Genomic DNA, 16,545 nt, shown 5'->3' on the forward strand with positions numbered 1-16,545 from the left:
TTACTGGACTAGTTACCGACCCGATATGCAAACGTGGAAATGTGTTTGGTCTAAATTTGACATATAGATGAGGAATTAATGAGGTTAGATTATTTTAGGGAGAGAATAACACCAAAAAATTGAATTAAAAATACAAAATCCAATCTGGCCTCATAGACTAGACAGCATATTTGTATTTTTCACAAAACCAAGAAACTGTGTGCTGTGCTAATTATTTTTTTTATTCACAAGACAGAACAAAAAAGCAATCTGCAGCTCTTCCCGCCTCTACCTGGACTGACTTGGAAATTCACGAGTAAACTTTGTACAAGACGAAAACGGTGCAATGGAGCAGAAATGTGTGCTGGGCTGAGTGTAAGGCTCCATCTTCCAAAATATAAAAAGATTCTTCATTATGTTCTAGCATCAAAACCCACTTTGGTGTAACCTGCACAGTTTTGAAGATCATATGAAGCAGCATTTGCAAAATTGCGGGAAACAGAAGTCCCTCTGTTTGGAACGCGGTCGCCTTCGACACACCCAAACGTTGACTTTTCCAGGACGGGGTCACTAATCCCCAAAACCGTCATGCTTTATTTAATCATTCTGCAAAAGTGCCGTTGTCTTAAAGTCTTATTGGTGTGGGGGGGGGGACTGTTTTTCATGTGTAGACTATCTGTCTTCTCAGAGCCACCAGAAGCGGACGTAGACGATGAGCATGATGAAGAAAACGCCGCCGGCTGCCAGCTTGGCGTACGTGGAGCGCGTGTTCAGGTACTTGGCGTCACTGCGGTACTTCTTGGACAGGCTGGACAAGTTGCTGGCCTTGGAATCCAACGCTGAAGAAGAAGGAATATAATACACGTAAGCAGGAACCAGGACTTGTAGATGTTATTTCTTCTCTGCAAAGAGCAATATTACTGTTTTTTTTGGCCCCTCCCCTTTTAGGGTTGGGTCACCTCCTTGCAATAATTGGTCGTTCGTTTAGCCCACCTGTGTGCAGGGTCGGACAGACATGAGGACAGATGGTGGAAATGCACTAAGGTACTATTTGAGTGTTTGACATAAATCAACGACAAAGTGACAGGATCTGGAACTATCCTTGGTGCTGGACTACGTGGAATTAATCTGCCGCCAGCATCAAGTACGATGACCACGGACATTGGAATGCAACTCGGACTGGTGAGTCAACGAACGCACAAATAAACGTAAAAACGGATTTTGGGAATGATTAAGGGTGTTTGTTAAATGAACCATTTTGTTCATTCCAAATGGCTCTTGATTTTGTTTTATTAGCAACTTTGTAAATGTATGACCACAGTATACTGCCCCCTAGCGAGCAAAAAGTATAATTGACATAGACGTCTCAAAGTACTTGACTCACCGGAGAGCGCCTCTCCTCTCTGCAGCACTTCTTCGATGTTCGCCACCATGATCCTCTGCACGTCTTGCAGCTCCGTGTTGATGCTGCCCAGGTTCCGCCGGGCCCGGCTGTCAATGTAGGCCTTCTTGGTCTTTTGAATATACGTGTCTGACAAACACACTTTGATAAGCCCGACCGATAGACGCGCACCTTGAAAGTTTGAGCTTACCAAACTCGATGAAGGAATACGGCCGCGAGACAGTGGGCACCTTCTTCCCGTGCTGCTCGTGGAACTCGGCCTGCAGGTCCTCCAGGTAGGCGAAGGCCAGCTTTTTGGGGAAGCTGGCTTCGCACAGGACCAGGTAGCACACGCCTTTCTCCATGACATAGCTGCTCGTGACATAAGTGACTGTGAGGGCAAGGAACCAAGTACTTGGTTACCGTTGGTGGCAACTCACTGGAAGGACATGGAGCCGGCCTCTAAGGTGCAGCGCGTGGGGCTCTGCTCGTTGAGTTTTCTGAAAAGCTGCTTGGCTTGACTCTGGTACTGCTGCAGGTCCCGGCCCAACTGCAAAATACGGGACACGCGTGACCTTGAAGGCATCGCAGTAGTGCCACACAACACAAATGAGATGTTGTGTTTTATTTTACAATGTGCTTTTCAGCATCCTTGAATGGGTGTGTAATAGAAGTGCAGTGATTAATCTGTCCTTGTAATCATTTGAAGTGATGTGCAGGATTATTTTTAACTCTCAGAAATTGCGCACATTCTGCTTTTGGTGTGTTGGGGTGTCCTTGAACGCATCGCAGTAGTCGACATTAATAAAAAGGATGCTGGGCACAACAGAATAAACCTTTTCGCTTCCCTGGTTGATAGCAAAGGAGAAAGCAGGAAGAAAATTTTTGACTTAAATTAACGTTTGATAGATTTGTTTCCAAGCAATGTGTTCTACTGCAAATACTCATCATGCATTTGTTTTTTTTGTCGGATCTTAGAAAGTATTTTATAATGACAGCGAATAACAAGTCGCGTTGTGTCCAACCTGCTCGTCCTCTTGCATGGAGGCGGCCAACGGTAGGCCGTCGGCCAACCGGGCGATCATCGTCAGCAGCACCATCTTGTCTGCAGACGCCGCACAAGCTTTTATATTTGGTCGATTTTGACAGCCTGGAGTGAACCAGAGTAGAAAAGGGAGCACCAGGACGGATGACGTGACGACGCTGAGCTGGCCGGAACTGCGTCACCGCAGCTGTCGTGTCCGTCACCCTAACACTTCCGGTAATGTCGCAAGCCGGAACCTTTGATTCCATCCATTTCCCCCCGAGAAAGCTTACTTCATTTATAAATTTATTAAAAAATATATAGAAAAGGGTTTTAACTGTAAGCTAAATTAGCAGTTAAAACCTACATCGGTCATTTTATTTTTATTTGTGTAGCCCAACAAAAGTCTGCTCAACCAGGAAAGGAAAAATTCAAATAAGGGTCGAAAGATGCATGTAAATTATAATTCATTCATCTTTGCACACACATCAGGCCTGGTAATAAAATTAAATCAGTTTATTAGCATTTAATAAAAATTTCAATTGCAAACAAACCTGGGCTGTGAGGACCCTTTATAGCTGCTCCGAGGTCTCGATACAGTACCTGAATATATTTTTTAAAAAAACAACGTAATAACAGCTCAAACAGCTTTCCATAGCTGCTTGCTTTCGGCTCCAGAATGTGCATGATTTCAAAATAGTCGACAAGGCGAAGCGTTGCTACATTTACACAGGCAGCAAGTTGAACATTCAGTTACAATTAATATCATAAAAGAATGGTACAGTGAATGAGTGGCAGGAGTGTTGCGGTGACATCAATCTACGGAGAAGAGTTCCTTGTATTTCTGCAGGAGGGACGCGGCGTGCTCTTGAGGACACGGCCCGATAGGAAGGCGCGGAGGGCCCAACTGCAAGCCCGACACCTCGTTCATCAGCTGCTTGTTCACGCCCACATCAAATCCTGAAATTCGCAAGAGAGATTTTGAGGTGTCAGATAGCTTTTCGGCGTACTTAAACATATGTCGGTAAATATAATCAAAGTCATCAAATCCCACTCACCAATTTTAATTGCGTATCTGATGAATTCTTGCATCTTGAACTGCTCGAGAGAGAAAAGACAAAGTCTGTTCATTCATAAAATGTACATACTGTAGTAGTCATGTGACTTGATGTGTGCCATCAAGGTGTGTGGCCTAGTGAGTGAGCTGGAACCAGTTTGACCATATTTGTTCAGTATGAGTGTGTGAATGTGAGTAGTGGCCTACAGCAGCTCCTCGTGATTGTTCTCATGTTGCATTTTTCTGTTTGACTGTTGAAAGTGAAGCGGCGACGTGGACGGCCGATTTGAGAACCTCAAGTGGATGGAAAGGAAAAAAAGCACAAACTGTACCTGAAGGCTCCTGGCCTGCGCAAGGTTGCCCCTCTCAAACTCTACCAACAGCTTGTTCATGTGACTTCCAAGGTAATTGTACGTGCTGTGGGTAGAGCAATAAATGAGTAAAGCTTTAATTTAAAAAATAAATGTGCATCCTACATTTAGTCTACATGTTTTGTTGCACCATTTGTGTTTAAACATCATTTGTAATCATCATGGCTGACCTTCCAACTCCTCCATGGGCTCCCATCGCAAGAGCTGCCAGGAGTTGCTAAGTGACATGACAAAAAGATGATTAGCCACAATGGAGGTGTGGTCACGCAGCGTGAGCGAGCGCAGCGCACCTCGTCAACGCCGTACAGGATGGACCAATTGGGCTGAAAACGGCTGATGCACTGGCCAAGGTCCAGCAGATCAGTCCCGGAGAATTTCACTCCACAGAAGGAGGGAATGAGCGTCTCGATGCCTTCCAGCAAGTCGCTCACTGGCACTTCAAGACGAGACGCATCATTAGGGAAAATTGACTTATTTGAATTGGTGACATTTGTCATTATGGAGGTGTGTTGCATCAAAAGGAAAGTAGTAGTTCAGACAGCCACTGCAAACTGGTCAAATGTGTAATTGTTAAATGGATAAAAATGATTAAAGTCCAATAAAATGAAAACATTCAGTGCAAAGGTCAAGCTATGTCCTTTTTTTTTTTTTTTCTTTGTGGCAAATGCAAATACTCACAAGTAACACCAGTCACGGCTGGAAGGTGGTAGTAGTAGAACGGCAAACCGGGGGCTTCGGCAGCAACCTTCTGGAGGTAAGCCCTCAACGTCTCTGAGAAGGGAAAAGATGGACACATCTTGGTTCTCTTCTGCTTTGCACGTGTAACCGCACTTGAATGTCTTTTCCTCCGCACACCTGTAGAGCGAGGTTTGAAGAAGGAGGGAGAGATGACCGCGATGGCGTCAACCTGGAGCTCCGTCGCATGGCGAGCCTGAACGATCGGAAACGCTGAAGTCATTTGGAGACATTGCATTCTGGGAATTGAAGACACGCAGGTACTCAACTCACCAACTCTTGGGAATCTTTGAGACTGGTGCAGCCAACGTGCAAAATCACATGCTCCAACCTTTTAGAAAAAAAAGACAAAACTTAATACAAAGTAGTCATGAAATTGTGATATGAAAAAATGATTAAGAAAAGAAAAATTTGGGGTAATTCTGCTCATCTGCTTACTTTCCCTTGGCTTTCCGACACCAGTCCTCAGCCAGTAACTTCCTCTCGGCGACGCTGAGGGACAAGCCCTCTCCGGTGGTGCCATTCACTACGCGGAAAAAAAGTTTTATTTTTGGACAGGTTAACGAGAGATTGAGAGTGCATCACAACAAATAAAGTGATTGAAGTAGAGAGAGAGAAAACCAAACACGGTGGTAAACAAATATAGGAAATATAGAAAATGATATTGCATGGTGAAAATACAGTAAGTTTGCACGGTGATCTAAGCACCTTCTCAACCACAAGGGGGCGCCCTACGAGTCATTAACAGTCAGTTTGGTAGTTTGCTTAATTATAATTGAAGTATTTTTCAAGGGATAAGAACTACTTCCCATGGCACATCGTTTGTGTTTTGGAGTATTTTTGTAAAGTAGAATTACAGCATTAAATTGAAGTATACATTCTGCTCTCTAACTCAATAGGTATTTATTCTTGATTGCGCAATCTCTTCTGGTTTACCAGAAGAAAATGTCATGTGACTGCGGCCTCAAAGTGTGAGCAGAAATCTATAGCGCCCGGCTCCAGCTGTTGTATAAATGATCAACATTATTGCAAAAATAGAGAGCCCCAAAAATCAACTTCTTCTCAATTGTCTGAAAGAGATCATGTTGGCTGGTTAATCAGTTGGGGTCTTAATTTCCATACGCCATCATATTATGCGACAGAGTCCCTTAGCAACAAAGATCCCCTGATTACGCGATAGGAAAAAGGGAATTTGACCCAGAAGAAAATGAGTGGTCTTGTTGAAGGCAAAATATTTGATTTCAACATCACAGCTGTTTCCTGTTGCGCAGTGGCGGGCGAGCCCTGACACTTATTCCGCCGCTATCACGTATGCAGGTACGGTTACCAGACTGATGGTTGCTACTATTGTGACGTGATCGTTTCGGTATTAAAAGGTGGGAAAAGTCCAAAGTTGGTTGCAAGCTTCAAAGAAAGAAAACAAATGATGCTAATATGATGCAAAGTCTGACAACGTGGTCGATGGAGGAGAAGCACCAATTTTTGTGTCAACTTACCAAAAATTTTATTGACACCTTGCTTCTGTGTCAAGTAGTCAATATAAGGTCCGATCTCGGATAGGTTGATTTCACTGTTATGGGAAAACACATGCAGTTCCCCCCTGACATTTGGCAAAACTAGATCTTCACATTGACAAGATGGCGGCAGTTTACAGATACACGGGAGTGACAAGAGAACAGGGTCACCTTATCTGACTTTTACCAAACGGAAATTCCATCCTCACAAGACTCACTTCCCTCTCCGCTTGCAAATGTGAGTGCTGACATCCTCTTTCTGAAATTGCTTATTCATCTTTTTTTTTTTTAAAATCACCCTGTTTTTTTGTCATCCGACTGTATCTTGCCGTGATGCATTCAAGGTGTCCCAAAAGTCACGATAGCTTTAGACGTGAGACCATCAGCATTTGAAATCTTTGTCGTTGCTGATTAGCATTGACGCGGCATTGCACACCTGGGAAGAAGTTTTTCCTGTTAGCTGCACTTTGAGCGACGGCAATTACGCTGCTTCTGATGGTAGAACAATAAAAAGTATTTGTTACTCTAAATACAAGCTGTTCTTGAAAAACAACGTAGCTGAAGTTCTTCTTCAACAACTGATGAAGAGACTGAAGGCCATGTTGAAAAGAAAATTTGAATGACAAATTATGATGGCCTCATATTTCTGCATTATGGAAAATGGGAAGTGCATGGTGACTTTAGGGGCACCCTCTACATTCCAAAGAAAAATATTTTAAATATATATACCCTTGAGAGGTGAATGGAGTGAACGTGGCTGCAACCAAGCCAGTCAATTTCTTCCCAGCAGTTTGAGCCATAGTTGATCCCTCTATGTTGACATGCAAAAATAAAATGCCATGTTAAAAATTTACACAAAAACACACATTTCTGCAGCGATGATAAGCACTTGGGATAATGGGTAATATTTTGGACTGCAGTACTGTTTATGATTAACCTACTACTAGAGAATATGGACTATTTTTATTCCATGAAAGCAAGTGAAAAGTTTTTGTACTTCCTACTTAAACATAAAGAACTGCAAAACGATATTTTCCGTGTTGATCGTTTTAAAAATATTTGTGTTTCTGTTCAATAAATCAATTGTAAGGTAACGATCGTGTACGTTAGCTTTACGCGAGCCTGTCAGTCCACTTTGCGAATGCGTTAAAAAGTGCAAATCTATTTTTCCAATCGCTAGTTGCTGCCTACCTGTTATAACTCGTCCGTTCCCCTGCGAGTTAAGAAAAGCACTTCCAGGGAAAGCCGGGTGCGAATTATAAACATGTTGAATGTTTTCCTCGGGAGTTGGTTTCCCTCTCACGTGAACGCATCAAGTGGGCGCAAAGCCTTATGGGAAATGTAGTTTTATCTCCCATATGGTTTTATGACCAATGTGTTTGTATTATGTTAAAAAAAAAAGCTTTGCTTTGTGACGTGATCATCCAAAATTTAAAGCTTGTATTCTTTTTTTTACCAATTGTTAGGGGGATACATTCTATTCAAATCCGGTTTGACAGGCATCGCGTAAGTAATTGTGTAAATAGGAGAAGGGTGATCCAATTTGGATTGAATACGTTAATAAGAGCAAAGAGCAAACAAAAAATAAAATGACGTGTGCTCTCGCTTCGTTGAAAATGTTTCATTTTTCTCGCTTCCAAAGTGAGCGTCGTAAGTCGGGCAAAACACGCCTCTCCGGTAAACGGATGTTGTCGAACCTTTTTAGCAGGCAGCAGCAGGCTCACCCAAAGGGGAAAGTAGCAACAGAAGACGGCGAATTTAACCTCCAGTGTTTTTACCCCACCTCGACTGGCTTTCAACATAACGCCACCAATGTCGTCATTTCCCCGCATGGAATATTTTTTAATGACTTCACCGTGACATTTTTGTTTGACCGTGTTCGCGGCGAGTTAGCATACCGGCTAGCGACAAGCTAACCGGGCTAATTCAACTATGGCAAGTGCGGGACTCTTTGGACTGGGATGACGAAAGCAGTTCGTCAAGGTCTGGCAATTATTAACATTTACGGTCTTCTAGTAGGTTTCTGACGGTTATAAGCGTTATGGAGAACTCCTTGGCAAGGACTACAGTTATTTGCCCTCATCTAATAAATGGGGAGTGGGCCTTTTGAACGTTACTATTCAGAAAGTCAACATTTGCGTGTGTGTGTAGCAAGTGGTGACACTGGATTTTAATTGCGTTCCAGGCTAGTTGACACCACCAGGTATTAAATAATAATTTATTCAATTGCAAAATAAAAAAACAAATCCATGTATTTGGGTTTCGTGTCACACATCCTGCTTCCAGTAGATCCGGTTGACAGCATGGAAAAGTCAACAACTGTTACGTGTAACCATTGATATGGCACTTGTAGAACTTTCTCAGTCATTTACAGACAAGGGAGATGGCGTGCGAGTGGTTAAGGCTCGCTGTGTGGTAGTTACAGTTTCTAGCTGTTGTAACAAAATGCCAAGAGACTAATCCAGTCAAGTGAAATTGTATACATTGCTGCACATCTTGCCAAGATGCCATCGGCACTGTTTGTCTTGATGCTGCCGGCGGCGTTATGTAGCCTGGGACTTGCCATGTCTCGGGGTGAGAAGCTCAAGTTGAGGTGAGTGGAAGGAAAAGTTGGATTTAATCATGATTAAAATCAACAATGGGCCTTAAAGGTGCTCATCTCTTCCCCCAAAAGGGATCAAGTGGTCGAGATGTTCGACCACGCGTACCAGAATTACATGGTAAGTCATCGTTTTTAATTTCTTCAATGGACGGAATTGCCCGCCTGCTCAAAAAAAAAAAGATGTCAGATGAGTGCACACTTAACGAGTTATTGAATATTTTCCCAAGGACCATGCTTACCCAGCCGACGAGCTGATGCCGCTAACATGCAGAGGAAGAGTGCGTGGACTGGAACCCAGTCGTGGCGATGTGGACGATGCGCTCGGAAAGTAAGAACTGTTTGGGCGACAGTTTTTTAAAAATGTCGTATGCTGTTTTTTGCTACGTCAGTATTTTACTGCACGTCTTCTCATGAGTTGATGCTTGTCTTGTAGGTTCTCGTTGACCCTCATTGACACTCTGGATACTCTTGTGGTGAGTAGCAGTTTCATGTTTCTGTGGGATCAAATCGAACAAAAATTAATTCACAATTCCGAAATGATCATCTGCTCACCAGCTTTTGAATAAGACGGTGGAGTTTGAGGCTGCAGTCAGGAGAGTCCTTTCAGACGTCAGGTTGGATAACGACATTGTGGTGTCGGTGTTTGAAACCAACATTCGAGTTCTGGGGTAAGGAAAATAACCCCTTTAGAGTACTTTTTTTTTTTTTTTTTTTTAATTCAGAGGTGCATCATATTAACTCCTTCAAAACAGAATTTATTGAGAGCAGTCTAACTGATCTTTCAAGGCTCACAGCTTGTGTTTTATGTAAATACTTAAACTACCCAAATCACCCTTTTGGACCCCCAAAAAGCAGAAAACAAGATTTTTGAGAAAAAAAAATATTGTAATGATTGCATTTCTGACACTTACTGATTTCATCCAAAATACATCTAATGCTGCCATCTGCTGGCCATAGTTTGTACTTACATTCACAGCTAAATAAATGATAAACTTCTCCTGCACTCATTCTAAAGAAAAAAAAGCAGTTCAATGAGAAAATTGAGAAGTCATGGTCCTGCTGTCAATTTTACCTTGCATTGATATTATTGTTTTTTATTTATGCTGTTCAGGGGTCTCTTGGGCGCTCACTCCATGGCTGTGATGCTGAAGGAAGAAGGACAGCACATGCGTTGGTACCAAGACGAGCTGCTGCACATGGCCAAAGACCTGGGCCTCCGACTGCTGCCAGCATTCAACACCAGCAGTGGCCTTCCTTACCCCAGGGTGGGATCTAAAACTGGGCCATATGAGAAGAAGCAACACTTTGAGGTGCCCCAGATATTTAAATTGTGTTTTCACAGGTGAACTTGAAGTACGGTGTCAGGGGGCCCGAGACGCGGACGGGCACAGAAACCGACACCTGTACGGCATGCGCGGGGACCATCATCCTGGAATTTGCTGCCTTAAGTCGCTTCACTGGGGATCCAATTTTTGAGGTTCGACCCATATTAGAAAATCCAGGCCATTACCTTCAAGCAATGGATACAAATGGTTGAGCAACACATGTAGACTGGCAACATAAAAAATACTCCCAGGAACATATTCTTTATCCTCACGTTTGCAGGCTCATGCCCGGAGAGCCCTGGACTTTCTTTGGGAGAAGAGGCAGAGGAACAGCAACCTGGTGGGAACCACCATCAACATCCACTCGGGAGAGTGGGTCCGCCGGGGTGAGAGGAGCACAGGGTGGGAGATGAGGTGGGAAGTAGCAGGTGGCAGAAGGAGGACGAGAGATGGGGAAGATTAGATTGCACCAAGGGCGGAGGAGTTGGGAGTGTTTGTTTGTGTGATGACTCACCTGAAGATGGACGCACGCTTTGTTTCTAGACAGCGGAGTTGGAGCAGGAATTGACTCGTACTATGAATACCTCCTCAAGGCCTACGTTCTTCTGGGAGATGACCAGTTTCTTCAGCGCTTCAATATTGTGAGCACGCACGACACACACAAGCTGCTCATTTATTCTGTCGCCGAGCAACCTGATAGCAAACGGGATAGATCAATATGGGATGTTTTCGATTTGTTCTACTTTGGGCGCTCACCTTGGGGTAGTTATTTTTCTCGAAGCCATTTCCTTCACGGTTTGTGTGATTTGTTCCTTCTTTTGGGGTTTGATGACTGTATTCTGGTTCTACTTAGCACTATGCATCCATAATGAAGTACATAAGCCAGCCCCCCTTGCTGTTGGACGTGCACATCCACAAACCGCTGCTTCCCGCTCGCACCTGGATGGACTCTCTGCTGGCGTTCTTCCCTGGTCTGCAGGTCAGATCTGATCATGTGGATTTTTTTTTATTTTTATTCCTTACGACGTGATTGTTTCCTCTGTTGACTTTCCAGGTGTTGAAGGGAGACATCCGTCCTGCCATTGAGACTCATGAAATGTTGTATCAAGTCACCAAGAAACACAACTTCCTCCCCGAGGTAACCCGTCCGGCCGATTTCAATGTCGGGTTACGTACATGCTGGGGTTTTCCCAAAACTTGATCCACATGAACGCAAACGAGACAAACTGGTGTATCTTCTTTATTGCAAAGTTCCGTCAAATACAATCTGCAACAATGATTCAAAAGTTTAAATCAAGTGTTTTATTTTCCTGTATGTTCTTCCCCCTCTCAGGCCTTCACTACAGATTTCAGGGTACACTGGGCCCAGCATCCTCTGAGGCCAGAGTTTGCCGAGAGCACCTATTTCCTTTACAAGGTAAAAAAAAAAAAAAATCAATGCAGATGTCTCATTACCAAGTTCTTACTATTTTTGTAATTTGTGACATTTCACTAAAATGCTACACAAAAGTAAAACCTATACGTTATCATGGAACTTGTATGGACAAAAAATGGAGGCTTAAATTCTCTCACTCCAGGCCACTGGAGACCCGTACTATCTCGAAGCGGGTCGTACCATCATGGACAACCTCAATCGCTTTGCTCGGGTCCCGTGCGGTTTCGCTGCCATGAAGGACGTGCGGACCGGCAGCCACGAGGACCGGTGAGACTTGGATTTGTAGGGCATTTTAAACAGAACACCAAACTGATGCCGCATTTAGTACACATAGTGTCACTATCATGAAGATGCAGATGACAATTTCTCCTCAGAATGGACTCTTTCTTCCTGGCCGAGATGTTCAAGTACCTTTTCCTCCTTTTCGCTGACCCGGAGGACCTCCGCTTCGACGTGGAGGACTACATCTTCACCACCGAAGCACATCTACTGCCTCTGTCGCTCTCCACAACGCCTCACGTTTCATCCGTCCCCCTGAACGGAACGGTAATGACTCACATGGGTCTTAGCGAGACACATTTCAACGCGACGCTTTGTAACCCGAGGCCATGTGGTCCAGATACCTCAGTCGAAGCAGGAACTGGACGACTCCAACTTCGACTGGACCTGCCCCAACACGCGTCTCATGTTCCCCGACCCGGCCTTCCCACGTAACCTGAGGGAACCCATCCGGAGCGCCGTGGACAAGAGCTGCCCGCGGCCCGCCGGTTACAGGTTGCTCATTCGTGGCTGCAATTAAGTGGGTCATCCCGATAGAACCTCACTCATTTGTTCCTCCATCCAGGGAGCCTGGCATGGGAGCCCCTCCACTGAGAGCTCAGGACTTCATGGCCAACAACCCGGAACATCTGGAGCTGCTGAGGAGGATGGGCGTCAGCCTCATCCACTTGAAGGATGGCAGGGTGCAGCTGGTGCAGCATGCCACGCAGGTACGCAAAAGAAATGCTCTCATGTAAACCTTTGAATCGTGTTCCGGGAGTCGTGACTCAGTCTCGACTAAAGGATAAGGATGAGTCAAAATAATGATGTCATTCGAATTCCTCCATGAACTGGCATGGCGACATTCTCACATTGGTAATTCATCCAAGAACAAAGAACGGTTAATAATAAAATTGGCGGATTGTACGTCAAGGTACCACCGCCCTCACTCGTGCTGACGTCACCTCTTCCCACGTAGGCGGTGAGTCCCATCGCAGCGGAGGATGGCGTCCGCTTCATGCAGGAGATGATGGAGCTCTCCAGCCAGCAGCAGAAGGAGCAGCTGCCTCCCCGAGCCATCCAGATCATCTCGCATCCCTTCTTCGGCCGCGTGGTGCTGACCGCCGGCCCGGCGCAGTTCGGCACCGACTTGTCCAAAAGCTCCACGGGGGTGAGCTGAAGCACAGACATCAGATATACGTCCAACTAAAGCACGTTTAGATAAATAAACTCGTGTGCGCAGGTCCGAGGCTTTGTCACCGTCGCCCAGCCGTACAGCGGCTGCGAGGAGATCACCAACAGCGAGATCGTGCGGGGCCACATCGCTCTGCTGCAGAGGGGCCAGTGCATGTTTGCCGAGAAGGCGCGGCACATCCAGAAGGCCGGCGCCATCGGCGGCATCGTCGTCGGTGAGCGCAATGAGAAAAATGAACCCGCTGATGTGATTAGCCGACGATTAAACGGATTACCTGCAAGACAGACGGTCAGATAAGTCGCGCGTGACGAGCCGTTAATTGGGTTTCTCCTGTGCTGGGCTTGGCCACGATTATTTTCCGCAGCAACAACACCACACTTGATTCCGAATTCTCATTGTTTTTATGAGTCGTAAAATAAACTCCCCCCCCGCCCCCAAGAAATATATTTACTTGGTGGAAGAATTTGAAAATGGGGGTTGTAATTGCCTAAAGATGCCACACGGTGGCAGCAAAGCACTGCAAAAGAGACCGCTATTCCACTTTGGTTTCATTGATTCCCGGTTGCCATTGACAACACAGGCAATTAGCAAAGCACCGTGCATCAAACGTGAACGACCATGAACTCATTATGTTGAGATCATTTACATTTTACGCAAAGATATTCAGAACGCAACAAAAAGTCCAATTTGTTTGTCAGACGACAGCGTGGGAAGCAGCAGCGACACGGCGCCGCTCTTCCAGATGGCCGGTGACGGCCGCAACACGGACGACATCACTCTGCCCCTCCTCTTCGTCTTCTTCAAGGAGGGCAACATCCTGCTGGAGGCGCTGAAGGAATACAGCGAGGTGGAGGTGCTGCTGAGCGACAAAGCCCGAGACAGAGGTGAGCGCGGCCCTTTTGTTTGCGTGTGCGCCATCGCTGCCCTTTATCACGCCTAACCAATTTGCTTGGTGAATTAAAGATGAGGCTCGGCCGTTCCCGGCACGTTTGACTCACTCCCAAGCCGCTGGCTATGGTCACATCAGTTTATCAATATGAGCCGACACGTACCTCCTCCCCTCTTCTCGCTCATTTGCCTTCTCCTCTCTTCCCCCTCTCATTTTGTGGGCAAACAGCTGCCATATTCAAAGGTAAACCTCTTCCCGGAAGTCTGTTTGAGGGCAGTAAGTAATCCTTTCTGCTTTTCTATCCGCTCCCCCCGCTCACGTCTTCTCGTTTTTACAGTACAGTGAACCCCGAGATTCATTACAAACACTAATATTACTTTGGATTCACCGACTCAGTATGTTCAAATGTCCTTTTTACTGCCCACTGGTGGGCAAGGTGTGTCATGATCCGTCAGAAGGAGCCGCACAATGTCCATTGCACTGATGCAAAAGAAATTAGTCGATTCAATTATTACTAATGAAAATCGTTAAAAGAGCAGCAGGCCGAAGGATTAAACGGAATATTCCAGGGGTTCGCCGTAATGTTATTTCCTCCGCCGGCACCAGCGCCACACCACCCTCTCCTCAGCCTTCCCACACATTTCCATTTGTGTTATCTGTGATTTTCCCTCCCTGCTTCACTCCTCTTTTCTTATGCCTCCTTTTGTTTGTTTCTCACCAAACACTAGTTTACAAGTCTGTGGCAAAACTGGGCATCATTACAACAGTAGCAAAAAAAGTCGAGATTTTCATTGTAGCTGAATCGGATTGACTTTTATTTTTTTTATTTTCTGTTGACTCGAACAACCTGTTTACAAAGAAAAGGAGGTTCGTCATGACCTTCCGTTTCTAGTTCAGTGTCTATTTATGGAAAGCACACTTCAGGAGGAATAGTAAGTAACCCTGCCAGAATGCTCGAGCAACTTTTCGGCTTCCTTTCGGCTGAGAGGGGGAGAAAAATTCCATCCTGTGACTCATCACGGGCGGGCATCACGCCGCTCCGAGCTGGCAGGGTCTTTGTGAAGAGTGCTCTATTTTTGCGCATCTCACATCCTTTTTTTTTTTTGCGTCTGCGCCCACCGCTCGCCTTCCTTTTCAGGCGCCGACGTCCAACAGGCGGGGGAGGACTTCCAAACCGAGGCCACCGCGCCAACAGGATCCGAGTCGGAGGTGACTGCGGAAGATCGAGGCACCGCTCCGGCGGAAGGTGAGGACGTCGGGTCGGCGGAGGACGTCGGGTCGGCGGAGGACGTCGGGTCGGCGGAGGCCGACGTGCCGAAAGCGGACTCCGGCGAGGATGAGGAGCATAGGGATGACGCGGACGGCGCCGGACAATCTGTGGACCAGCTACTGGCTGACTGGCGGGACGACTTGGAGGCTTTTCGGCAGATGGAGAAAGACGAGCTTTGACGCTCCCGTCAAACGGTGACCCGACGCCGTCGGCGCGCCCGCGGTCTCATCGGCGGACCGCACGCAGTCCCAAAGCGAGCCTGGCCCGCCCCGAGTGGACCACGATGGAGACCTCTTAACCCTGCTTGATGACAGCTAGGGTTGCAAAATTGCGGGAATTTGAAAAGTTGGAAACTCCCCATTCAAGGAGGGCTTTGCGGTTTTGAAATCGCAAACAAGATTTTAATGTAATTCGTTTCCAAAGTTCCCATGGACTGCTACGTGAAAATCTTTTCAATCCTACTCTTACCTCACAGACATTTCGTGACCATAACTGATTACTATCAAATGGACAGATTTTCTATTTTGTGTATAAGACCAGTGTTTCCCAACTAAGGCACTTCTCTCGAAAAGTTCAGAATATCCAGCTTTCGGGTCAAATAAGTTAATTGTATATTCTAATATCTAGTGGAAGAGTATTTGATTGTTAGGCCTGCCACTATGTGTTGCTGGCGTGGACGGATGCAGATAGAGAAGGTAAATTCATTTGCTTACGTAATCAAATCTCTGGTTGGAATTGGTTAATTTCCTTCAACGTGGTTGGGAATCATTGAGCTCCATCTTTACCAATCAGTGAGTTTTGTCACTGCGTTTTATTCTCTGAGGAAAATGGAGGGGCAGGTTCTATAGAAAACAACAGTTTTCTCTTTTATATTTGTTTAATGTAACTAACAGATCCGTGGTGGAGGTCATTATTTGCGCTGGTGTCTATGCTTTGCAGACTTTTTGTAAAAAAAAAAAAAGCAGAGCATCTTTCATTCATCAGTGGATCTTTATTATTTAATTAAAATTTGATTTGAATTTCTTGCGCAATATGAAGTGTTTGGGAAAGGTCTAAAACTGTATCATTGGGTGCTTAATGAGAAACCAAACATCATTTCACCTCGTCAAGTCACTACTCACAAAAAGTTTGCGTGAAAATGTCTCCAAATGAATCTAAAATGTGCAAGACCGTTTACAGGTCAACACGATGGTCATTTTCTGTGCTTATTGACTGAACTAACGCAAAAAGGTGTTTGCTCGTAACCGCTCAAGCCACAGCAACGTGTCAAGCCTGTATTTACTACCCTACGGTGTGAAACTGAAAATGATGATGAGCAGAAAGACAATGATAAACAACACTGATGAGTAACTGAATAAAACGTGAGACTTTCGAGGATTATCTTGTTTCTGTTTGAACATGCATGAGAAATGGCAATACATTGCAATTTTAAGGGGGAAAAAAAGTGCAGGAAAACTTGTGTGACTGTCACATCTTGATTGAAATCGGCTGCCTATTAAATGATTAATGT

At 45.3% G+C, this 16,545-nt stretch overlaps 3 protein-coding genes and 1 long non-coding RNA gene across 7 annotated transcripts; 2 read left to right on the plus strand and 2 right to left on the minus strand.

The window, feature by feature from the left end:
- Nucleotides 1-200: 200 nt before the first annotated feature.
- On the minus strand, nt 201-2,602 carry sec22bb (SEC22 homolog B, vesicle trafficking protein b). The gene is made up of 5 exons (XM_088393125.1): nt 2,386-2,602; nt 1,801-1,910; nt 1,572-1,732; nt 1,364-1,510; nt 201-818 (listed from the first exon to the last, which is right to left on the minus strand). The coding sequence occupies exons 1-5, from the start codon at nt 2,458-2,460 to the stop codon at nt 664-666; spliced, it is 648 nt and encodes a 215-aa protein (XP_088249251.1). The 5' UTR covers nt 2,461-2,602; the 3' UTR covers nt 201-663.
- Nucleotides 622-4,426, plus strand: LOC148388851 (uncharacterized). Of its 2 annotated transcripts, none has more exons than XR_015861959.1 (5): nt 622-843; nt 928-1,161; nt 2,510-2,621; nt 3,703-3,845; nt 4,015-4,426. It is a non-coding gene; the product is annotated as an uncharacterized LOC148388851 (long non-coding RNA). The 2 variants fall into 2 exon arrangements; XR_015861960.1 differs by having other exon boundaries at nt 624-843; nt 3,708-3,845.
- npl (N-acetylneuraminate pyruvate lyase (dihydrodipicolinate synthase)) lies at nt 2,886-7,948 on the minus strand. Of its 2 annotated transcripts, none has more exons than XM_088393123.1 (12): nt 7,759-7,948; nt 6,791-6,872; nt 6,044-6,117; nt 4,986-5,073; nt 4,821-4,878; nt 4,668-4,743; nt 4,491-4,583; nt 4,103-4,248; nt 3,983-4,029; nt 3,774-3,858; nt 3,443-3,482; nt 2,886-3,344 (listed from the first exon to the last, which is right to left on the minus strand). In XM_088393123.1, the coding sequence occupies exons 2-12, from the start codon at nt 6,859-6,861 to the stop codon at nt 3,199-3,201; spliced, it is 924 nt and encodes a 307-aa protein (XP_088249249.1). In that variant the 5' UTR covers nt 6,862-6,872; nt 7,759-7,948; the 3' UTR covers nt 2,886-3,198. The 2 variants fall into 2 exon arrangements, with proteins under 2 accessions (XP_088249249.1, XP_088249248.1); XM_088393122.1 differs by lacking the exon at nt 7,759-7,948 and adding an exon at nt 7,253-7,402.
- On the plus strand, nt 5,900-16,407 carry edem3 (ER degradation enhancer, mannosidase alpha-like 3). Of its 2 annotated transcripts, XM_088393092.1 has the most exons (21): nt 5,900-8,654; nt 8,736-8,781; nt 8,891-8,991; nt 9,097-9,136; nt 9,219-9,331; nt 9,775-9,928; nt 10,006-10,140; nt 10,269-10,374; nt 10,532-10,629; nt 10,842-10,967; nt 11,043-11,126; nt 11,322-11,405; nt 11,566-11,690; nt 11,798-11,969; nt 12,043-12,197; nt 12,268-12,412; nt 12,661-12,852; nt 12,925-13,090; nt 13,575-13,760; nt 13,994-14,041; nt 14,904-16,407. In XM_088393092.1, exons 1-21 carry the CDS (start codon nt 8,566-8,568, stop codon nt 15,212-15,214), a joined length of 2,676 nt encoding a protein of 891 aa, XP_088249218.1. In that variant the 5' UTR covers nt 5,900-8,565; the 3' UTR covers nt 15,215-16,407. The 2 variants fall into 2 exon arrangements, with proteins under 2 accessions (XP_088249218.1, XP_088249219.1); XM_088393093.1 differs by lacking the exon at nt 13,994-14,041 and having other exon boundaries at nt 5,921-8,654.
- The last annotated feature ends 138 nt before the right edge of the window (nt 16,408-16,545 follow it).

This window comes from Syngnathus floridae, chromosome 13 (assembly GCF_059516105.1).
Source record: "Syngnathus floridae isolate MCC-2025c chromosome 13, RoL_Sflo_1.0, whole genome shotgun sequence".
NCBI classification, from domain to species: domain Eukaryota; kingdom Metazoa; phylum Chordata; class Actinopteri; order Syngnathiformes; family Syngnathidae; genus Syngnathus; species Syngnathus floridae.